This window comes from Ranitomeya imitator, chromosome 1 (assembly GCF_032444005.1).
Source record: "Ranitomeya imitator isolate aRanImi1 chromosome 1, aRanImi1.pri, whole genome shotgun sequence".
Classification (NCBI taxonomy): domain Eukaryota; kingdom Metazoa; phylum Chordata; class Amphibia; order Anura; family Dendrobatidae; genus Ranitomeya; species Ranitomeya imitator.
The window spans coordinates 750,768,010-750,793,094 of NC_091282.1; the positions used below are offsets into that span (position 1 = coordinate 750,768,010).

The 25,085-nt window shown below is 44.6% G+C and overlaps 1 protein-coding gene across 3 annotated transcripts in view; it reads left to right on the forward strand.

Moving 5' to 3' along the window:
* The window catches only part of PPP1R13B (protein phosphatase 1 regulatory subunit 13B), a 97,902-nt gene that overhangs the window by 32,434 nt on the left and 40,383 nt on the right, over positions 1-25,085 (forward strand). For 2 of the 3 annotated variants that reach the window (XM_069734464.1, XM_069734455.1), the window contains exons 2-4: positions 8,347-8,494; positions 11,582-11,701; positions 13,429-13,490. In XM_069734464.1, the coding sequence (XP_069590565.1) occupies positions 8,347-8,494; positions 11,582-11,701; positions 13,429-13,490 (330 nt within the window). Of the gene's footprint in view, positions 1-6,069; positions 6,202-8,346; positions 8,495-11,581; positions 11,702-13,428; positions 13,491-25,085 lie in introns of those variants that run through there. The other variant, XM_069734446.1, reaches the window with a different exon arrangement.

The following is a 25,085-nucleotide window of genomic DNA, read 5'->3' on the forward strand; positions in this document are numbered from 1 at the left end:
AAGGAGCGTTTCCTAAAGTGGTTTCTGCTTGATAAAATGCATCCACCATACATCATACCATACGCAGCTCCAAAATAAAATTGAGCCGGACGAGAGTCCCAGTGTGCATGGCGCTAAATGAATTAGCATCACATCATTAGAGCTAAAGGCGCTAATAATAATTTCCCGTTATAATGCTCTTTAGCTGCCGAGATGGAATTAGCACCTCTAGGCCGGGGTCATGCGCGTGCTACGGTGCACACTTGCTATTTTGTTACTATTTTTTTCTTTTTTTTAGATATATTTTCATACGTTTTATTGTTTTTCTTTTTTCAAAAGAAATAACTGATAAAAAAAAGCTGTTAAATTGTTCAGTGAAAATAGCTGAGATTCGAGTTTCTTGGCGACTCGTGAAATCGCTTTACTTTCCAATTTTGGTTACTATTGAAATTGTCATCGAGGGCTTTACTTTTATCTTGTATGATCTATAATTAAGTAATGGATTTTTTTTTTGATGAGCCCATCTTAGCAAAACCAAAAATTGTCTTTTTTTTCTGTAGAAATAATTCTTTTTTTAAATCTTTTTAGCCTCTTTTGTTTAAGCCATTAAGTTGTTTATCTGCTAAGAGCTATGGTTACTGTGATGTGCAAATGGGATAGATACTGCATCCCTGCTGTGGCACCAAGGCTTTGTTCCTCTTAAAGGGATCCTATCGTGACAACTTTATTGCTGACACTAGTAGTATAGCTGTATAGGTAGTAGAACAACTTAATGTTTGATACCTTTCTTGTAGTAATCCGATGTTCTATCGCTGAGAAATTGAGCTTTGAAGCCACATGTAAATTTTCCTGGAAGTGCATTGGAGGCGTGTCTGTGCACTCGGAGAAGAGGAGCTTTTCCAGGCTAATTTGCATGTGGCTTCTAAGCTTGATTTCTCAGTGCTGGAACACCGGATTACTACAAGACAGGTGTCGTATTTATTGTTATACTAGGACCTACACAGCTGTACCATTAGTCTGCTAAGTAAAATTTTGTCCCTTTAAGGTGAGATCTGTTTATAATTTGGTCTAACTGCAGTTTTAGGCATTTTCCCCCAACTATTGTACCAACGTACTTCCTTTCTCAAAGGTCCTATATTGCTGAGATCTTCCCTACTCTTTGTCTTGGTTTCCACTAATCACTTGCATGGAGTGGAAGACAAAACCTAGGAAGAAAGAGTCCAAATCGTGGGTGAACATGCAATAAGTATTTTATTCCATGTTACACCTATATATCACCACTGTGATACGTGTAAATTACTTAGTAGCAACATTTTAGCCATTGGCCCTTAAACCAGGGTCTATGGGGAATAGCAGCATGTGTCGTTCTCACAGCTCCACCTAAGCTAATGCAATGCCCTGCACATTCGGTAAGCGACATAGCTAATCAGAAGAACTATACTACGTTATCTAATTGGGGGAAGTTGCTAATATTATTATTATTACACCTACTACATACTGGGATAGGATCTTGGAGATGAGATTACCCCTTAAATTGCTTTCAGATAGGAGCCTATCCTCCATATAAATAATCCCAGTAAGGAATATATAGCAGGTGGAGATTTAATTTACATAGAAGGGTCGGATTCTTGCAGTGTTCAGTTTTTCTACAGCGCCTCCACAGGGGAATTAAAGCATTACACTGGGCCAATTATTATAACTTTGTGGTCCACATAATGCCCAGATTAGGCCGGATCCTGTAAAGATAGAAAGACCGACCCATCTTGTTAAAAAAAAAATTAAAAAAAAAAAAAAAAAAGTCAGAAAACCACCCCATGGTCACAATGTGTGAACACAGCCATAGACGTTGTCGGCATATAGCAGCTCGTTGTTTTCTCCTCTTGTATGGGAGCGGCTGGAGGTAAAATGGTCAATCATTGTCTACTACCTTAATTAATTTTCTCAAGGTACCGTCCTCTTGTGTCTCATTATGATGAGCTGCAGCGTTCAATTACATGAACTGCCGTTCACATCTCGTTGCCTTCCCCCCTTATATATCGGACGTGCGATTTTCCTTATGAGATATCTGTTGCACCCTGATTCTGCATTTATAATGAGGGGGGCATCTTCACAAATGATCTCCTTGGTGATCCTCTTAGATGTTACAGCGCCCCCTGCAGGCACCCTGTAGCTGGTCCTTTTGCACCCGCGGGCTCCTGTCCTTTCATTCCTTGAATATTTACACCGGAGCGTTATCATGCGACGAGTTGGAAGTCTTTTCCATCCCAGCCGTTGACTTTTCAGCACGAAAACATGTTGAGCGGAGCCGGGGTCCGGGGCATTCCAGGGGATGATTATGGCGGCTCAGATACATGTCCTAAACACTCTTTGCGGTTGTTTTGTCTGTGCGCATATCTCTGCTGTCATAACACGTTCTCCGGTAACGGGAGGTCTCTTGTTCTAAGGCATTTAAGAATGTTCCACCAGACTTTGGGAGGCAGGAAAAAGAATATAACGTGAACCCCATTAATTTCCTTAGAATAAGTTGTGTCCAGAGGCATGTGGGCCCCAAAGCAAAACCTCTAACGGAGCCATAACTTGTCCTTCGCCTTTTTAGCAATCTAATGTCTTCATACCGAAAGGGGTATTCCCGTCCCCAAGATCTTATCCCAATTTGTAGTAGTTGTAATAATATTAGCAAATACCTCCAATTAGAAATGTAGTATAGTTCTTCTGATTAGCTATGTCACTTACCCCATGTGCAGGCATTGCAGCAGCTTAGGTATCCATGGTTATGACCACTGAAAGCTAACTCACTATATGAGTAGTTGTAACCATGGATACCTAAGCTACTGCAATACCCTGCACATGGAGTAAGTGACATAGCTAATCAGAAGAACTATACTACATTTCATTTCTAATTGGAGGTATTTACTACTACTTACTACTACTACTACAGTTTTTATGAAGAGGTAAGCTATAGGCTAGACCACGGTGAGTCATTGGATGTGGTATATCTCGATTTTTCCAAAGCGTTTGATACCGTGCCGCACAAGAGGTTGGTACACAAAATGAGAATGCTTGGTCTGGGGGAAAATGTGTGTAAATGGGTTAGTAACTGGCTTAGTGATAGAAAGCAGAGGGTGGTTATAAATGGTATAGTCTCTAACTAGGTGGCTGTGACCAGTGGGGTACCGCAGGGGTCGGTATTGGGACCTGTTCTCTTCAACATATTAATGATCTGGTAGAAGGTTTACACGGTAAAATATCGATATTTGCGGATGATACAAAACTATGTAAAGCAGTTAATACAAGAGAAGATAGTATTCTGCTACAGATGGATCTGGATAAGTTGGAAACTTGGGCTGAAAGGTGGCAGATGAGGTTTAACAATGATAAATGTAAGGTTATACACATGGGAAGAGGGAATCAATATCACCATTACACACTGAACGGGAAACCACTGGGTAAATCTGACAGGGAGAAGGACTTGGGGATCCTAGTTAATGATAAACTTACCTGGAGCAGCCAGTGCCAGGCAGCAGCTGCCAAGGCAAACAGGATCATGGGGTGCATTAAAAGAGGTCTGGATACACATGATGAGAGCATTATACTGCCTCTGTACAAATCCCTAGTTAGACTGCACATGGAGTACTGTGTCCAGTTTTGGGCACCGGTGCTCAGGAAGGATATAATGGAACTAGAGAGAGTACAAAGGAGGGCAACAAAATTAATAAAGGGGATGGGAGAACTACAATACCCAGATAGATTAGCGAAATTAGGATTATTTAGTCTAGAAAAAAGACGACTGAGGGGCGATCTAATAACCATGTATAAGTATATAAGGGGACAATACAAATATCTCGCTGAGGATCTGTTTATACCAAGGAAGGTGACGGGCACAAGAGGGCATTCTTTGCATCTGGAGGAGAGAAGGTTTTTCCACCAACATAGAAGAGGATTCTTTACTGTTAGGGCAGTGAGAATCTGGAATTGCTTGCCTGAGGAGGTGGTGATGGCGAACTCAGTCGAGGGGTTCAAGAGAGGCCTGGATGTCTTCCTGGAGCAGAACAATATTGTATCATACAATTATTAGGTTCTGTAGAAGGACGTAGATCTGGGGATTTATTATGATGGAATATAGGCTGAACTGGATGGACAAATGTCTTTTTTCGGCCTTACTAACTATGTTACTATGTATGTTACTACTTACTACTACTGCTACATCATATTGGGATAGGATCTTGGAGATGGGAATACTCCCTTTTGACTAAATCCTCCCTCCGACGCCAGGGCCTGAGTGTGGCTCCTGCCTGGCGCCCTCTATAACTATACCTCTGGTTAAGGCCCGCAGATAGCCCGCCAATTATAGACACTTGGACAGAGTAGTCACAGATTCCACCTTCCAATGCCACTTTTAAGTGTCATGGCCAATGTGTAAAGGCCCTTATGCCCATAGCAGTGATTGGCATCTATTACCCAGTCTTCTGACTCTCTAGATCGGTGTGGAAACCCCCTTATAATCCAGAATGGGGCACTGCTTCTCACGATGGATCATCAGGAGAACCGCATAAATGACAATAAGGTGCCACGTAGTGCATGGTTCTCCTACAGAAGCTGACAATGGCGCGGTATCTGCTGTAGTCAGGTGCAATTGTTTCAAGGCGTCCCTTCAGCATGTGCTACGTGCAGACCCCTCTCCAGCGGTGTTCTCTAGGCCCAGCCTAACTTTTGGAGTATATTAAAGTCTTGGGACTAAATAAAGGCAGGTGCAGGCACACTAAGAATGCCAGTGGCTGCCATCAGCTTTTTTTTTAAATTATTTTATTTTTTTTGTCTTTTTGACAAATCCAGAAAGTGAATTTACCTTTCTAACAAGCGGTTCTCATTATAGCAAACCTTGGCCCTTTAAGACCCACGTCTCTCCGGTTGAGCAGGATATGATTGTATGGATCCTACGCGTAAAGCCTGAATGTTTTGTTAGGGCAAAGCCCCGCTCCGCCCCTCTTCCTTCCTGACGCTGTCTCATCGCATTATTGTCCTGTGTGGTAATGTATCCGATGCAGAAGGGGAAGCCTTCCGGGATCGCACAGGGAGTACCGCACATCTGCAGTGTTATACTGGCCCGTCCGCTATGGCCGTCGTCTTACATTGTATTATTCAAGTGGCTCTACCTCCAAAATTGGACCTTATGAGGCTGGTGTGCTTCCTCTGAAAAACCGTATCAGAATGGCTGTGTAATCCTGACACACTAAAAGCTTAGAGGGTTTCACTCATGTTGTTAATTGGCCGTTTCCCTGCCTTTCTTACATGGATGCTCAAGGAGGTAAATACATCAGCTTCATCAGGTTTAGTAATATATCCAGTTTCCGATGCCAGAAGAGGATCGGTCACTTGCCAATGATAAGTAATTTTTTTACATTTATTGTACAACTGGGCATGGTTTAAGGGTAGAATTTGTTTAGGATCACGCCCACTTGGCTATAAAGACTAGCTTCGTATACAGGATAAGAGGAGGCCATATCTTGGGAACGGAGAGGAGCAGGAAGAAAAGAAAAACTACGCCGGATTCAGGAGAACAGCGGCATTTACACCAAGTAAAAAAAAATATTTATCAATATTTATGGCAAGTGATGGGTTTTCATTAAAAATACAGTAAGTTTAAAAAAAGCACCTGAAATGTTATTTGTATTATGTACTAAGCATATGGCAATTTGATATGAAGATTTTTTCGGGGCGGTCTATTGAAATTCCACCTCGCCTGCGCTAATATTTACGCTTCGGCCCTTTTTAACATGAGGGTCCTGCGCGGAGCATCATATATTCCTTGTCTACATACTGGAAGACGTTTCCGGTTCTTGGACTGACTTTTTGCCCCATGTTCTCGCCGCCCCAGGGTGCACGGTGTACAAATCTCTCCCAGCGCTTGTTGCCTAATTAGGCGAAGCTCCATCCACCCTATCGTCGAGCTGTCACGTCCGCGGCCTGCTTTGTGTCCTCATTGCTCCTTATCAGCGTCCTCCAAATACCAGCAGCACAGCTCGCCTGCACGGGATCTCATCGCTGAGATCCGGGGATCCCACCGCTTTTCCCCCTAAATGATCCCCTTTTTCCGCGCAATTTCACATGAAGAATCTGTTCACCATGATCCTGCAGAGCCTCATAGCTAAAGCCAAGGACAAGTCTCTGCCACGGGATAAGGCGGGAGCCATATCTGTGAAGAAGAAGATGATCCACAGAAAGGTAGAAGTTGTTTTTTTTTTTTGTTTTTTTTTGCAGATGTAGCAGAGCTAAGTTTGTCATAATGGTATTTATACATACAAGCAAATTTATTCTACTATCGCATTACGAAGATTGTAGCCATTTTGCCGGGTGTCTGCCGTTCAGAGCTCTGGGAAAGCTGGGTGGCACACAGAAGTGATAGGTATAAGTGTTCAGATATGTCTAGAAATACTCACGTGATCGGCTCATCTAACGACTACGACTTTTCTGTATATTTGCCTACTTGCGTGTATTGGTTTCCTCTTCTATACATCATATAATGAGATCACGTAGGAATAAGCTGAGCATCCAGCAAACGTTTCTTTGTGTTGTGTGAGTAAGAAGCGGGCCAAGTCTCCATTGCTTTTTGGATTTCTGGATTGCTTTTATTTATTTTTTTCCTATAATTTTTTTTTTCAATAGTCAATTTTCATTTAGGAATATAAAGCAAAATGTCTTGTAGAAAAGCCAAAATAATTGTCCAAATTTTTTTTTTAATTTTTGGAACAAATGTAATATACAGTAGATGATGGCACGATTGGAAAAATCAGTGGATTAGGAGTTGAAAGGATAATGAGGTGTTGGAGGAGAGGTCGGGCTCACAGTCTATGTTCTAGTTCATCCCAAAGGTGTTGGATGGGGTTGAGGTTGGGGCATGTTCTTCCACATCGGACTTCCCAACCATACCTTTATGGACTGGTCACAGTCAGGGCCGGCGTTAGGGGCAGGCAGACTAGGCAGCTGCCTAGGGCGCCTGTGCACCACGTGGGTGTTATCCGTCTTGGAGAGCAAAAAAAGCCTTCCCCAAACTGTGCCCACAGAGCTGGAGGCTACAATTGTCCAAAATATCTTTTGCCAAAGAATTAAGATTTTCCTTCACTGAAACTAAAGGACCCAGGCCGACCCCTGAAAATTAAGCCCATAGGATAATACTATGGGTTTGTTTTTTGGGGGGTCAGCCTCGGCCATTTAGTTCCAGTGAAGGAAAATCTTACTACTTCAACAAGACATATTGGAAATTATCCAGCCTCTACCAAACCGTACGGCGGCACAATGCACTCGGGCTTGTAACGTTCTGCCATTCACCAAACCCATACTCCGCTATCAGAAGTGTGATCCATCGCGGCACAGATGTCTCCTCCATGTCCCAGTGGTGGTGGCTTTACACTACTCCATCCGACGCTCGGCATTGTGCTTGGTGATGTAAGGCTGCATGCAGCTGCTCGGCTTGTGGTGAGAGCCAATGCTTCAATTGACATGTCATTTTTTCGCTATAGTATGCACACTACCTTTTATTCTTCTGGTACTTCAGGAGCTACTCTAAGTAGATAACAAAGGAATTTCATAAAAATATAGAGATAAAAAACAAAATTCCTTTTAGTTTGAACTTTGGAATCCATAATATTGGATAAGTCCTGTGTTGTCAGACAGATGTAGAAACGTGTAGAACTCCCATATACGCCACCATAGTTATTAAGAGGTGCTAGAAAATACATGTACGGTAAATAAAGAAGCTTTTGTTCTGTGTGGTGACACATGAGGAGACGTCCTCTCCGGTGACCTAGTTTCTGCGTCCAAATTACATGTGCACAGTCAAATAAGCAGAAAAATGAACCTGCGGTGGATGTTCCTCCGGGTGTACCAGCACATTAGCATTGCTTACTTAGTGTCTACATCTGCATACATTATCGCCTTCCGCCGTAGAGTTTACTCACACGTTGCAGTAAAATCTCTGAGCTCTCCAGTGCCTTCAGAGTCTTCCATGTCTTTTTTGATGACCCTTCCCTACTTCAAAATTTTACCTTGTAAATAGCCAGGACGTTACTCATTTCCAAACCCCAAATTATGAAAAATTCTGCAATAATCATAGACAAAGTGGAATAGTTTCCTTTTATTGTTTATGGGTCATGAACCTTATAAAATGTAGGTTAAATCAACTCTCCAAGGCAACTGATGTGTAGGATTGGTGAGGGCTTGTTATACTATGCCCTTTCAGTCCCTGCACTTGGTATACCATCAAGGCATCAGCATTTTCCAGAGTCTTCATTTATGTTTCATTGATGCTAGAAAATGTATACGTCCCTCCGTAGACCTGTGTAACCGGCGCTTTATCTTTTTCTCTTTCAGACTATATTAACAGTGTTTCTCAGTAACAATGAACAAATATTAACTGAAGTCCCAATAACTCCCGAGACGACATGCCGGGATGTGGTGGAGTTCTGCAAGGAGCCTGGAGAAGGCGCGTGCCACCTGGCAGAAGTGTGGCGGGGAAACGGTAAGTCGTCCTATAATAAGGGAATCAAATGGAGCTTGAACGTCATAAAGTTAATCATCGATGTTGGATGGAAAATTAAAGAGGTTGTACTGCTGATATAAAGGGTTTTGAATGGTATAAAATATGAAAAATGGGTGGAATGGGGTTGTGGAGGTTCCCTTCCCAGTCTCTGGCTCTCTGGCCCCCTGTCCCGGTCTCTGCTCCATCCCCGTCCCAGTCCGTGGCAAATTTTGTTGTAAATTTTCCTGTGGAAAGCAACAGCTCCATGTTAAATGAAAAAAAAAACAAACAAAACCCATTATACTTGCCCCTTCTGCCATGGCACCACAATACTGGCCCCGGGCCGATCTCTGTACTCCTGGCTTCTTGACATGCTGCTATGGATGTACAACATTTTTACCGCTGTTCTAGTTCTGCGGATTGTGGAGAAGGTATCTGTCTGAAAGTGGATTTGTAAAATAATCTGCAGCAAGTCCCATGCATGTATGTGCGGTTGTGGTGCAGAAAAGGCTTGTATTCAGTGTAGCCACACGTACATGTCTCTCACACAAGGGCAGGTGCCTGGTAAACGCGCGGGGAGGTGCCTGGTAAACGCGCGGGGAGGTGCCTGGTAAACGTGTGGAGAGCACAATGTGCTCTGTGACGTGGTAACACAGGATATGAAGAGGAAGCCCTCACATGTAATTCACAGACAGCAACACATGGGCCATGTGGGAGTACTGAAGCCATGTGCTGTACTGGCGAGCGGTTATGGGGGACTGCTGCAAGATACTATACCAGCAAGTGCATATGGGCTACTGCTGACAGGTACTGTGCTGGCGGGCAGCTATGGGTCACATCAGCCAGATAATGTACCAGTAGTTGCATATGGGGTGCTGCACCAAGATACTGTACCAGTAGGTGCAAACAGGTCACTGTCCCCATATACTGTGCAAGTGGCTGCATATGGGGCACTACACCCAGATATTGTTACCAGCAGTAGCATACGGGGTGTTGCGCCCAGATATTGTTACCAGCATGAGCATACGGGGTGCTGCGCCCAGATATTGTTACCAGCAAGAGCATACGGGGTGCTGCACCCAGATACTGTTTCCAGCAGGAGCACTTCTATAGGTGTATACTTGGACACCTGTGGAGAAGGTGTATGCGTGGACCCCTGTGGGGGAGGTGTATACCTGGACCCTGTGGGTGAATACCTGGAGGTCAACCCTTCCATAATGACTGTAATCCCTGTGTTGATACCCTGCGGCTTGTATCCTTGTACTCGGCTGCTGTTTGCCCCATTAATTACCGCTGAATAATTTTTCTGTTCCAAATAACAATTTGGATGAATACGTCTAATAATTCCCGCTCTGCCGCATGTAATGTAAGGGACTCTTTATCTAACAGGATCGGATAGGCCGGGCACCATGCGGCCCCTCGTCTCCCCCTCCTCGGAGGCATTTAATGTTTTTTAGAGTTCGCCAGCGCTGGGGGGCTCCGGCTTCCAGATGTTTGTTGCTGAAATGCATTAGCGCACTCGTCTCTTCTGAGCGCTCGAGCCGCTTCCTGACAGAACCTTTACAAAATCAGAAACGCAGCCTGGTTGACTCATGTATTTTTGACGATTTTTCTTCCCCCTCTGCGCCGTCCTGATGACTCATTCTGGTAATGGTTTTTGAACATAATAAATATGGTTGGAGGCTCTGCAGCTCATCGCGGCCAGACAGCTGTTAGTGTTTGCGATAAGCAGAGACAGTCAAGGTCACCAAAGCACAGAGTTTTTACAGGACTTTTTTTCAAGATGTAATTCAATGCTGTAAACTTACAGGAGGAGACGTTCCTGAGTCCAGTGTTCCTCCTCCATCTTATTTATACCACTCTGTACCAGCAGAATGGGGAAAAATTGTTTGATCATCGGTCCTGCAATGTGTCCTGAGTGTTCTGTGCAACAGCTGAAAATCAAACATGCTTGACGTTTCCAATCAAGAAAATGTCAGGCTTATCCCTTAGTCCGACTATTACCGCCATTACTCTACCCTGTGCCAGTCACCACACTGGTGACTCATCCACTGTAGAATAGAATATAAACCTGTTGCCCTGCGCCACAAAACTCTCCACAGTGCTACACCCCCTACATCTCCTCCTCATCTGTCTACCACCCAACCCGTCCTCTCCACAGTGCTGCACCACCCTACATCTCCTCATCTGTCTACCACCCAACCCGTCCTCTCCGCAGTGCTGCACCGCCCTACATCTCCTCCTCATCTGTCTACCACCCAACCTGTCCTCTCCACAGTGCTGCACCGCACTACATATCCTCCTCATCTGTCTACCACCCAAACATTTCTCTCCACAGTAACGCACCGCCCTACATCTCCTCCTCATCTGTCTACCACCCAACCCGTCCTTTTTACAGTGCTGCACTGCCCTACATCTCCTTTTTGTCTATCGCTCTACCTGTCCTTTCCACAGTTGTACACCACCCTACATTTCCGCATCTGTACGACCTTACCAGTGCTCTTCATTTTGCCATTGATCCAAGACTAATTTTAGTCATAATCAGAATCTCCTGTTGCCGTCTCCAGAACTTTTCTTGTGTTGCATCATTTCACTGGCATGCACTGCCCCAGACAATCAGTTTAATTTCTAACAGCTACTGTTTTACGCATCTGTTCAGCCAGGCCGATTACATTTTAGAAATTAGTGCCTGGATTTCCGGCCCGCTTCACACATTCGCAATTCACAGCCCGTTTGGGGGACAGCCAAGTATGGAACTGGTCACAGGTTTCTCGACCCAAATTCATCCATCTCATGTATGTCTCTGAAGCTGTTATGTTTAGCTCAGGAGATCCGTCACTGGTCCGGACATTATGATCTGCACATAGGCGTGTGAAGCTGGCCTATACCTCAGGTATCCCTCAGACACTAACCTCTTTACTCACCGGTAACCACCACCTCCCTCTATTTCCTCATGGATTGTAAGCTCTTGTGCTCAGGGCCCTCATTGAAACTTGTAGTGAATCTAAAGGTAAAATTTTATTTTTTTGTATTTTTGCAATTATTACATCTGGTGCAATTATCGTGTTTGTTTTTTTTTTTTTTTAGAACGACCTTTGCCTTTTGATCACCTGATGTTCGAGCACTTACAAAAATGGGGTCCCCGAAAGGAGGAGGTGAAGTTCTTCCTACGTCATGACGATTTCCCATCGGAAAGCAATGAACAGGGTAAGCTCTGTATCGTGAAGAAACGCTGAAAAACTTCCTATCGATCCGTTACTAGGGGGCGTCATGGTGCACAGTATACAGCTACCTACAATTCCTGTCTGAGATCTGAAATATTCGGAGTGCGCACCTGATGTTGCTGAATAGGACCAACAAAAAAAAGCTAAGACTCTTGATTGGGAATGAGCTGCAATACCCCGAGTTTTGAAAGAACGGTGACCGTACGGATGTATTATACATCTTCCTGGCACACTTCTTCTCTTGGTGCCCTGCTTGTTATTTTATAGACTGGTCTTGTGATGAATGGCGCATTTTTTTCCCGGCTTCCTTGAAAACTAGAGTCTCCCGTCAGTAAGAGTAGTAGCGGCCCGTGCGTCATAATAGCCCGAGCAGGAATGTGCGCTTTTGTTATATCCTCTGGCCTGGCAGGCTGCCAGCACTTTTACTGTCATGACACTTTAACACTTGATGTATAGCAGAGCCCTGCGCTGGGTCACCGTGCACTGATGCCACTGTTAGGACTTGGCATGTACGTGGAGCTGAGGTAGGAAGAACGTCTGTTTCTGCTGGTTTCTTTCTAGATTTGGCCACTGAATCACTTTCTTGTGTAAACTCCAAATTAACCTGAGAAATGGAAATGAACCACTGCATTAAAAGGCAATAATGTGTAAGCGGTGTGCTGGCACGTGGCGGTGCATTTGCTCCCAGCGAATCCTCTTATGATTTTGTCACAAAACTGAGGCTAATCCTTGGAAACTCTGCAAGCGCGACATGCTGATTCTTGCTGATGTGCTGCAGATTTCACCCTTTTTAATTTCTTCCAATGTGTTGGTAAGTTGTCAATTTTCTGTGCTGATTTTTTGTCCTATCACAGAATAAATCAATGCAGAAATAGGTAGCCTCCTACCTAAAGTTGGCTTTAGTCTCCCGGGCTAATTATGAAGTGGCTGCAGAAATGCAAAGTATCCAAGGATCTCTGCCTCAGAAAATACGCATTTAATCTTAATAGGGAACCATTCTAGTTTATTGTTCTACTAAAACTGGTGGTACGGCTGTATAGGGCATACAACGACAAGAAAAATGATACCCATCTTGTAGTAACCCCATGTGCCAGTGCTGAGAAATCAAGCTTCGAAGTCATATGCAAATTGGCCTGAAAGTGCACTGACACGCCCCCAGTGCACTGCCAGACTAATTTGCAAGTGCATTGGGGGTGTCAGTGCACTTTCAGGCTATTTTACATATGACTTCTAAACGTGATTTCTCGGCGCTGGCACATGAGATTACTACAAGACTGGTGTCATTCTTTTAGTTGTACTGGGACCTATACCTGGCACCTTCAGAAAAACCGTATTAGCATTGACCCAAATTCTGTGGCCTCTTGTGGGATCTGGAGCCACAGCTGCTATAAAAATACACTTGTCCTATTTTGGTAAGAAGGAAGAAAATGACAATGAAGGGCTAACATTCTTACACAGCTATGAGAACAATAGATCTCCTGGGGTGGAGGCGATCCCTCGTCTGCAGTGGGATGCAGCGGTACAAAATATTCTCTCAAGGATTTCTATTCTTAATCATTTCTAGTTGTATTGTTCTTTAAATAGTAGAGAATGTTTTTTTGTTTTAAATTCCACTTTAGGATTACCGTATTTTCTTTCACAGGTCACTTAAATAATAAGGAAACAAAAGTACGGCAACTTAGTTTTATTTTTTTTTTATTTTTTTTTTAGCTGCTCGTCAGGCTCCAAATCAGAGGAACGGACTGACTGGAGAGAAGCGTCTTGAAAATGGGGTAAGACAAGTTATCACTTGAACCGTCGTTGTAGATGATGGCGCTTCTGCCTGGGATCATTACTGCCGCCATGGCGCGCAAGTGACCTATGATTCCACCATGGTGTCCTGGCTTCTCTTATTGTTGTCAGTTCTCGGGTACATCCGTCCGTCTTGTCCTCGGTAGTCACCTTCTCACTACATATGATCATCTTCTGGGCTTTTCCCAGAATCTCCTTCTGTTAGACTTTACTTCTATTATAAATATTCTCTGATTTCACCACCACTTGTTGGGGATATTGCATCCTTGGTATCGATCGATTTATGGGCACTAATTTATGGTTTTACGCTTGGTGCAAACATAAGATAAGTTTGAACCACTTTTGGGGGGGGGGGTCTGCAGACTATAGAAGAAGGTTATGCTCACCTATAATAGCTATATTAATATATATACTAGCCCGGCAGATGCCGGTTGGGCCCTGTTAGGTCTGTGGTCTCATTTATCATTGTATTTTCACAGCATGTGCCATAGTTTACCTACATATGTGCCTAGGCTGGAAACGTCTTCCTACGATCTAACACTTGCTCAGATACAGGCACGGCAGTCCCGTGCATATTTTGGGTTTACTTTGGCAACAGCAAGGCTCGAATTACTAAATCAATGCCGGAAGGAAATTAAAGATGAATTAAGAAGTTACATAACTTCTTGTGGAGGGATGGAAAGTAACTTTTCCTGCCAGTGGTGTACTTTTCATTCTGCGCAGCTGCCAATCTGACGTGGCATGGCACCATGATATTTTGCAGACAGGTAATTAAAACAACGCATGTCCGTGCCCGCCACACAAGAACAGCGCACGGATTCCCTTTGTTCAGGGCTTTGCCACCTCGGTTAAGCTGTTTTCTGAAATAAGTGTGTCATTGTGTTTTGTTTATGGCTTTAAACTATAATTTTAGTGTCAGGTCATATCATTTAGGCGGACAAACAAGTGGCAGCAAAGAAATTTGTTTTTACAAATGTGACATTGTCTCTGAAAATGGGATCTAGGAATGGACCCAGGGTTCCCCCAAATAGGAAGGTTTAAGAGGGGTGGCTGGTGCCTGTGCTATTATGGTATATGTAACGTGTAGAGGTCTTTAGCTTCAGGAATCATTATGCTTATCATTGTTTAGTAATTTGGGATCTTGTGCCACTCTTTCCTAATTTAAAAAGGACTTGTCAGACGCCCTCTCACCTATCCAGATCACTCCCAAACACGTGTCTGCAAATGGAGTGTCTGGTTTGTTTTCTTATCCTAAATCATGTAGCAAGACTCTCTTTGAAGGGTTAATGTTACTTTTAGGATTGTTACATCCATTAATTGGCCCTAGAGTTCAAATCCTCTGCTCTTTTATCTCGTCCTTGCCTCCCCTTTCCTCGTCCTTGCCTCCCCTTTCCTCGTCCTTGCCTCCCCTTTCCTCGTCCTTGCCTCCCCTTTCCTCGTCCTTGCCTCCCCTTTCCTCGTCCTTGCCTCCCCTTTCCTTTCTATTAGAAAATTACTCATAGTTCAGCCCCCTAAAGTAATATTTCAAGTGATTAAGATCCCGTCCCCTCCATGAATAGCTGTGGGCCGGTCACCTGTACTTGCATACCGTGTGAGTCATGGAAGTATCTTCTTCTCCCGATTCTTTATTGTTTGAAATGATTGTGAACTCTTGAACAGCCATGTTCTCGATTAGTGAGCGCACCGAGCCCCCCGTCCCCAGAGATTGTTTGTACCTGATGAAAATTCATTTTGTTCAAATACTATGCAAAAGGAAGGTGCCCGCACATTACCAGCAGAGATGAGGGGATGCGGGTGGGTGGGGATGTGATGTGCTGCATGAGGACCTCGCGCAGCTAGTACAGACTGTGCAGGACATGACGCTGATGGGAGCTGACAGCTAGCTTGATCTTGCCTTGATTAGGTGTCTGACTGCTGGCAAAATCCACTAGTCTTTTCCATTCACTGATTGCTGATCCACGTACAAGGACAGATTTTCATATTGATAAAGCCGCGCACCAATATTCCGGACGCCACCGCAGTGTGTAATTACAATATACTTTTCCTGGAGTTCAGCTCTGGAGCATGAAGGACTATTTCTGTGCTGTAGTTATTTCTTCCTTCCTGCTCCACATGGTTTGATTTAGTTTTTGTTTTTTTCAAAACCTCCTTTGGCTTCCATTGATAATTCGTTAAAATAAAACCTGTCATGGAGCTGACCCACTTGGAGAGCGTTCAGGAGATCACCTCTGATGGAGAATTCAGCAAGATCAGTGTGTCCTCCTACACCGTCACATGGGGGAGCGTCACAACGGTAACAGAAGGCTCCGTACAGTATACCTTGTGTTTTCTGGAATTAGTCGTAGATGTATTATACGGTGTGATGTCTCTTCTGCGTCCAGTTGGTGGAGACGCATCTACATTACTGCTAAGCTTTGTAGATTTCATTGTGTACCTAATATGTGCAGTTCTCAGAGAGACAGTGTTCAGCCTTGCTCAATGTACTGTATATCTTTCTTTTATATCTCTGTCTTGTATCTATTTCATATCTATAGATCTTATATCTCTCCCCTATTTATTTTGTATCTTACTTGTATCTCTCTTCCATTTTCTATTTCTTATGTCTATTTTTTTTCTTTCTATTTTCTGTTCTCTCTCTCGCATCCATCTTCTGTATTTGACCTGTCTATTTTACATAATCTCATCCGATCTCTTCTCTCTCGCTTTTTCACTATCCCTTTCTCTCTCTCTCTCTCCCTCTGTCGCTATCCTCTCTCTCCCTCTGTCGCTATCCTCTCTCTCCCTCTGTCGCTCTCCTCTCTCTCTCCGTCTGTCGCTCTCCTCTCTCTCTCCCTCTGTCGGTCTCCTTTCTCTCTCCCTCTGTCGGTCACCTCTCTCTCTCCCTCTGTCGGTCACCTCTCTCTCTCCCTCTGTCAGTCACCTCTCTCTCTCTCTCCCTCTGTCGGTCACCTCTCTCTCTCCCTCTGTCGGTCACCTCTCTCTCTCTCTCCCTCTGTCGGTCACCTCTCTCTCTCTCTCCCTCTGTCGGTCACCTCTCTCTCTCTCTCCCTCTGTCGGTCACCTCTCTCTCTCGCCCTCTGTCGGTCACCTCTCTCTCTCTCTCCCTCTGTCGGTCACCTCTCTCTCTCTCTCCCTCTGTCGGTCACCTCTCTCTCTCTCCCTCTGTCGGTCACCTCTCTCTCTCTCCCTCTGTCGGTCACCTCTCTCTCCCTCTGTCGGTCACCTCTCTCTCTCTCTCTCCCTCTGTCGGTCACCTCTCTCTCTCTCTCTCCCTCTGTCGGTCACCTCTCTCTCTCTCTCTCTCCCTCTGTCGGTCACCTCTCTCTCCCTCTGTCGGTCACCTCTCTCTCCCCCTCTGTCGGTCACCTCTCTCTCCCCCTCTGTCGGTCACCTCTCTCTCCCCCTCTGTCGGTCACCTCTCTCTCCCCCTCTGTCGGTCACCTCTCTCTCCCCCTCTGTCGGTCACCTCTCTCTCCCCCTCTGTCGGTCACCTCTCTCTCCCCCTCTGTCGGTCACCTCTCTCTCCCCCTCTGTCGGTCACCTCTCTCTCCCCCTCTGTCGGTCACCTCTCTCTCCCCCTCTGTCGGTCACCTCTCTCTCTCCCCCTGTCGGTCACCTCTCTCTCTCCCCCTGTCGGTCACCTCTCTCTCTCCCCTCTGTCGGTCACCTCTCTCTCTCCCCTCTGTCGGTCACCTCTCTCTCCCCGTCTGTCGCTCTCCTCTCTCTCCCCCTCTGTCGCTCTCCTCTCTCTCCCCCTCTGTCGCTCTCCTCTCTCTCCCCCTCTGTCGCTCTCCTCTCTCTCCCCCTCTGTCGCTCTCCTCTCTCTCCCCCTCTGTCGCTCTCCTCTCTCTCCCCCTCTGTCGCTCTCCTCTCTCTCCCCCTCTGTCGCTCTCCTCTCTCTCCCCCTCTGTCGCTCTCCTCTCTCTCCCCCTCTGTGGCTCTCCTCTCTCTCCCCCTCTGTCGCTCTCCTCTCTCTCCCCCTCTGTCGCTCTCCTCTCTCTCCCCCTCTGTCGCTCTCCTCTCTCTCCCCCTCTGTCGCTCTCCTCTCTCTCCCCCTCTGTCGCTCTCCTCTCTCTCCCCCTCTGTCGCTCTCCTCTCTCTCCCCCTCTGTCGCTCTCCTCTCTCTCCCCCTCTGTCGCTCTCCTCTCTCTCCCCCTCTGTCGCTCTCCTCTCTCTCCCCCTCTGTCGCTCTCCTCTCTCTCCCCCTCTGTCGCTCTCCTCTCTCTCCCCCTCTGTCGCTCTCCTCTCTCTCCCCCTCTGTCGCTCTCCTCTCTCTCCCCCTCTGTCGCTCTCCTCTCTCTCCCCCTCTGTCGCTCTCCTCTCTCTCCCCCTCTGTCGCTCTCCTCTCTCTCCCCCTCTGTCGCTCTCCTCTCTCTCCTTTATTTCTGGTGAACCAAGCATCTTTACAGTTCTGTCTCAGCACCTTAGAAAGGGGCATTCAGGGCTGTAGAGTTGGTGTCCATTTTGGTGGAATTGGATGCGGTATCAAATGGACTGACTCCGGCTCCTAAAATATATAATAAATTGGGTACAGTAGTACAATGCAGGACATGCTGTAAATGTTTTCATAATTTGGGAAAGTTATGAAATGTCCAATAAATGTCTGTTCTGTTCCTGATCTAAGGATTTCGGCTTTTAGTTGAGATGAATCTGTGCTGCACTTTATGTACATGCTCAGTAGTGACCAGTGCTGTGGAGTCGGGAGTCAGCTAGTCGGAGGCTAGGCTTACCAACTCCACAGCCCTGGTAATCATGTTCCATTTGGGATTAATGATGTCCTATTAGTGTACAGTATTTTAGTATCAGTCTGTGTGGCACCATTCTTCGGACAGTATAAAGCGGCATACAACAGTGGCACTGACGGTAAGCCGGCTGACTATGCTGCGTGGTTCTAGATGTGTCTGTTTTGTGGGGCAGTGTGACTGTAACTGGAGATATTTTATTGTCTGTTAATTACAAGCTCCATTCTTCAATTTTTTTAAATTATTTTCACATTTGTGATGATCTCAAAGCACACACGCAACTTTTAAGAAGCCTATGTTATTTCTCTTCACGCTAATTTTAGTTATTACTGTTAATGATACACGTAGATAATTTAACTGCTTCATTTGTTCTTTTACTCTAAAATCTGGGTGTAAAAGTGACTTGCATTGGAAGAGTTTGAAGCTAATATCATACCATCTTATCTCGTTCCAGAGGAACCAACCGTGTCACTTTGGTAGACAATGTAACAATATCAGGAAGATGCACAACAAAGCCTGTATTTCCTCACCCATCGGTCGGAGCCCGGCTAGGTTCACACTTCGTATCAGTCCAAAATATGCAGCTTTAGGGTATGAGCACACGTCAGGATTTCTTGCAGAAATTTTCCTGACAAAAAACGGACATTTCTGCCAGAAATCCGCATGCGTTTTTTTCACGCGTTTTTTCATGCGTTTTTCACGCGTTTTTTGTGCGTTTTTTCCCAAATGCATAGAATAGGGGGAAAAACACAGAAAATCCGCAAAATGAATGAACTTGCAGCTTTTTTTTCGCGATGCGTTTTTTTTTCACGGAAAAAAACATCATGTGCACAAAACATGCAGAATGCATTCTAAATGATAGGATGCATAATGTATGCGTTTTTAATGAGTTTTTAGGGTATGTGCACACGTCCGGATTTTTCGCGTTTTTTTTGCGGATTTTCCCGATAAAAACGCTATAAATCCGCATAAAAAATGCTCAAATTATGCATCCTATCATTTAGAATGCATTCCGCATTTTTTGTGCAGATGTATGCGTTTTTTTCCGCAAAAAAAACGCAATCCGCAAAAAGAATGGCCATGCTCATTCTTTTTGCGGATTTTCTGCGGATTTCATGCATTCAGGAAAAAAAAAAAAAAAACGCGAAAAACGCGCGGAAAAAAACGCGATTTTCTGGCAGATTTCTCCGGATTTTGTCAGGAAAAAAACCTGACGTGTGCACATACCCTTATAGCGTTTTTACCGCGGAAAAAAAAACACGAAAAAACCTGAACGTGTGCACATAGCTTAAAAGTGACTTACATTGGACGAGTTTGAAGCTAATATCAGTCCAAAATATGCAACTTTACAGTGGTGTCTGGCTGAAAAGCTGGACATTGAGAGATAACAAAAACATTCACACGGAGTCCAAGTTTTGGTCTCCCTTTGCTGATTAACGTCCTCGTCTCCTTTGAGTCCTGTTATTCGGGAAGTTCCCTTATTAAAGTGGCTTCATCTACTTGTATTATTGTTTCAGTCTTACTAAAAGCAAACCAGGAAAAATATATTAAAAATATATATTGTTGTATATTGTATTGCAAATTATATTTTACAGCTTTTTAAGCACCTGCAGCAAACATATGCATTCTCTCTCGTTGCCGAAGCTTTTTACACACGGAGACCCTAATTTCCTATTTTTCATACCATATACATGTACCATGTAGTTTCTACCAAGGAGGAGAGAAGAAAGGGGCAAGGTTTTCCTTTTTTCCCATTTTGGTGGTCCAGTTCCATTCTTGGTTTATAGAAGAGAAGGACCATGTATAAGGAGTGCCCTTACTCCGAGAATCTGTGTCCGTACATTAATCTCCTTCCCGGAAATCTTCCTCTATCTCCGGCTTCTTCCAGGCAGAGGATGATAACACTTGAACATAACCTGATAATTTCTCGTCTGCCCGGCAAAGACTTTTTAGTTTGAGGTAATGTCTCGTGAAGCTTGGGGCTTAAATTTAATTTCTCTGCCTTGTTGGAACTGATTAGTGAGCAACAGTTCTGTCTTGTTTTGAGTAAATGGTTTTTATTCCCTTGGGTAACGTTAATTACCATTTATTTTTTTAGTAAAGCATCCAAGATAATCTGTTGCTGTACTACCTGAACTTTTAATACGAGTAGTGCGCAAACAAATCTTTCTGGCTCCGTTTTGTTGCGTGTCACCTTGTGAGATGGATCCCAACAACCGTTGGTCTGGATGAGCAGTTTTTATGCAGCACGGACCGATGACGTTGGTGCAGCAGGGACAACCGGATAAACACCTGAATCAATGGTGGCAGAATGGAAACAGGAGAAAATGGGAAGCACAACATCCGATGCATCAGAGATGAGATTATGGCAGTGTTGTACTTCTTAGGCTACGTTCACATTTGCGTTGTGCGGCGCAGCGTCGGCGACGCAACGCACAACGCAAATATGAACGCTTGCACAAACGCTGCGTTTTGCGACGCATGCGTCGCTTTTTGCATGGTTTTGGGCGCAGGAAAAACTACATCATGCTGTGTTCCCTGCGCCCTGACGCATGCGCTGCAGCGAAACGCAAATGCAACGCATGTCCATGCGCCCCCATGTTAAATATAGGGGCGCATGGCGCGTGCGTCGCCGCGGCTGCGCCGCAAATGTGAACGTAGCCTTACAGGAGTAAAGGTACCGATAATGCAGAGCTGAGGATTAAAGGTAGAGCTGGGCTGGCGATGTAGCAGAGTTTACTCAGAATTGAAGAACCAGTGCGGAGTTCTATAATTATATAGCAGAGTTACACAGTGAGGTACCAGAGTTGTCACCGCAGTACGGCAGAGTTGAGTCAGTAATATAGCAGAGCTAAGTGAGTCCAAGGCAGCGTTGGTACAGTTGTGTGGTAAGGCTGGATGTGTCTCAAAGTCCAAGATGCATCTGGCCAGCAGTGTGGCAGACTTATCTAGAAATGTAACTGAGCTGGGTTTGTCCCAAGGTCCAGGCAGAGCTGGTTTTGAAAGAGAGTCTAGAGCAGACCTGCAGTCCATGATAGCGGTGTGGATGCCAGGTGTCTGAGGTGGCCAATGAGCTTGAAATCAGTGGGGTGTGTTTGATGGAAATGGCCCCAAGCAACAGAGAAAGCTGGCCAAAAGAGAAGGACGTAGTGGTGCCCGACACTGGTCCCAGGAGAGGCGAATAACACGGCCCCTCTCGTCAGAACTAGTGAGTTCAAAATGTGGCCTTCCATATTTGTGCACGATGACTGACGCTTCCATTAAATACTCTAACAGGAAACGGACAATCGCTGTGTGCTAGCAGGAGAGACTACCATCCGGACTCTGAACTTTGAGAAGCAAGTCCAAGGGGCGGGATTTAAAGGGATTATATGTTATTAGGAAGACATGGCTGCTTTTTCACAGAAACGGCGCCTTTCTTGTTAGTGGGGGTCTGGCTAATAGTATAGCTCTTCTCTATTTATGTAGTGAGATTGCAAAGATAAAAGGCGGCAAATTTTTTCTATCTTTTGACAATTCCTTTAAATTACTTTTAAAAAACTTTTACGCCACTATTTGTAATGCAACATACAGATTTTGTATCTACACATAAAGATGAAATGTTCTGCTTCTATAGATTAGACATTGGTGATAAAGAGCTATGGAATAATACAGTATTGGCGCCATGATAGCCTGCCTGTATGGATAACCGAGTGACCCCATGATTCACAGTAACCCGTAACATTTGCATCAGTTTCTGAAAGCATGTAATCCGAAAATCCCTGCACACGTGCCTGGTGTATGAGGAGATCTCCTGGCTAGGCTTCTGGGTCATTCTCCTGACCTCCCTCACACCGCTATGGAGTGTTAATAAGCCTTTAACTCTTAGTCAGCAGCACAAGAATGCCGCATTCAGCATATTACTCCCTGTGTAAACAGCAGCGGCCCCCAACATGATTGACCGCAGCCATCCTGGATGTCACTGTGTGTTTTTCGAGACCTTTATGAAGAAGACACTTATATTACCCAACAATGATGAATGTCTTTCTCAATGGCCACATGGCTAAAAATCCTAGAGTATAATGGTATACACCCTGCCTTATAAAGGAAGGGGTTGCACTATCAAGGCATTGGAGCATACGGGCGATATAATGATTGGTTTCTCCACTTCGAACCCCACTTAGAATCCAGAACGGAGAGACACTAAAGCAGACCTTTTGTTTGTAAAGTAACTGTTACTTATGGTTCGTAACCCGGACTAGTATCATAGCTATATATGATGATGTTGGTTGGATCCAGGATTTGTGGTTGTAATGCTCAGGCGACTTTTCCCATACTGGGACTTACAGCTGTAATAAAGACCAGAAGTAATGACCGCTATATGCTCCGGTGAGCCTTCCCATACTGGGACCAACAGCTGTAATACAGACCAGAAGTGACGGCTGCTATATGCTCAGGCAAATTTTCCCGTACTGGGTCCAACAGTCGTGATACGGATCAAAAGTAATGACCGCTATATGCTCCCATGAACTTTCTCTTACTGGGACCAACAGCTGTAATACAGACCAGAAGTGACGGCTGCTATATGCTCAGGCAAATTTTCCCGTACTGGGTCCAACAGTCGTGATACGGATCAAAAGTAATGACCGCTATATGCTCCCATGAACTTTCTCTTACTGGGACCAATAGCTGTAATACAGACCAGAAGTGATGGCTGCTATATGCTCAGGCAAATTTTCCCATACTGGGACCAACAGTCGTAATATGGATCAAAAGTAATCACCGCTATATGCTCCGGTGAACTTCCATTAACTAGGACTAGCAGGCATAATACGGACCAGCGATAATGGTAGGTAAGACCCCATTAAGGATAACGTCTCATCTGAGACAACTTCTTTAAATTTGTGGCCCATAGGGCACCCCCAGCTAGCAGATGATTGTGCCCTTAAATGCTTGCCAATCTTGGTGTTGTCCCTAGAGGACCTGTTGCGGAATAAATGTAGCATCACATGGCGGTCGGATTTAGCATATCTCTATTCTGGCGTATAAAAGCCAGGAACCAACAGTGTCATAGATACCTATGACAGTCTGCGTCACAAGAACCGCAGTTGGGCTGTAATACAGAGCAGAAAATACAGCTACGATACATTGGTGGACTTTCCCTAAATCTGGCACCTCAGGGCAGTGTCGGCAATCCAGGGCATTATGCAGCTTGCTGTACGGCTGCAGGTCTAGTACACGGCTCCGCTCACCACACATTTTATATAGTTATTAGGTCTTGAAGTGGTTGGGACCTTTTGGTACATACTTTTCTAGACCCATGGGTGCGTCTTAGAGCTTGGCACCAATCACATACCCATATTGGCTGCTTATATAATAAATTGTTTTGCAGCCAGCGGTGATTGCTGGTGTAGTCACCCAGCGCTGCAAATTAATTTCCTGGCACACGCTTCAGGCAGTTAATTACATCTATAGATTTTAAGGGCATCATTGGTTATTGACCCATAAAGTATTAAAGAGTAACTATCATTTTATTTATTGATTTTTGTTGTTACCAATTGCACATGTGAAGATAAGCAACTTTGTAATATACAGCGGGTGAAATAAGTAAATCTATTTCTAAAGGTGCTCATGACACGAAATTCTCAACAGATGTTGGGAACAATCCATCCAATCCACACAGGCAAAGAAATCAAACCATAGATGTCCAGAAATTAAGTTATGTATAATAATGAGAATGACACAGGAAAAAAGTATTGAACACATGAATAGAGAGGTGCAAAAAGCCATGGATAGTCATGACACAAGCAGAAATCTATCAGTAATTAGAAAGTAATCCTGCCACTTATTCACTGATAATATCAGCTAGTTCAACTGATGGCCTATAAAAAGGTGTCTGATTACCAAGGTGCCACACAAGAAGCCTCCCATGATGGGAAAAACCAATGAGCCATCTCAAGACTTTCGCAACCTTATTGTTGGAAACATACTGATTTCATTGTTAAAAGAAGAACTTCTAAACTACTGAAGGTTCCAGTGAGCACTGTGGGGCCATAATCCGGAAGTGAAAAGAGCATCATTTCTCCATAAGCTGGCCACAACCAGGTGCTCTCCTCAAGATTTCAGACAGAAGTGAAAAGGATTGTCAGAAGATTTGTCCAAGAGCCAAGGACCACCTATGGAGAGCTACAGAAAGACCTGGAATCAGCAAGTACAGTTATTTAAAAAAAGCTATAAGTAATGCACTCAACCCCCATGGCCTGTATGCACGCTCACCACGCAAGACTACATTGCTGAACAAAAGGCATGTTCAAGCGCGCTTTTAAAGTTTGCTCAACGACATTTAGACAATCCTGTGATTTACTGAGTGAATATAGTCTGATCAGATAAGAAGAAAAATTTAACTCTTTGGATGCCATAATACACACCATGTGTGGAGGCCAAAAGGCACTACATATCACCACTAAAACACCATACCTGTACAGTGAAGTCTGGAGGTGGGAACATCATGGTGTGGGACTGTTATTCAGCACATGCCACTGGCAAACTTCATATAACTGAAGAAATGATGAATGGACAAATGTACTAAGACATTCTTGAAAAAAATCTAGCACCATCTACCAGGATGATGAACATGAAACAAGGGTGGACATTTCGGCAAGACAATGATCCCAAACACACTGCCAAAAAACTCTAAATTGGTTTCAGAGAAAGGAAAATGAAGCTGCTTAGATTGGCCGAGCCGATCACAGGACCTGAATCCAATAGAAAATGTATGGAACAAACTAAAGCTCAGAGTTCTGAGGAGCCCACGGGACCTACAGGATGTGAAGTGTTTGTGTGGAAGAATGGGCA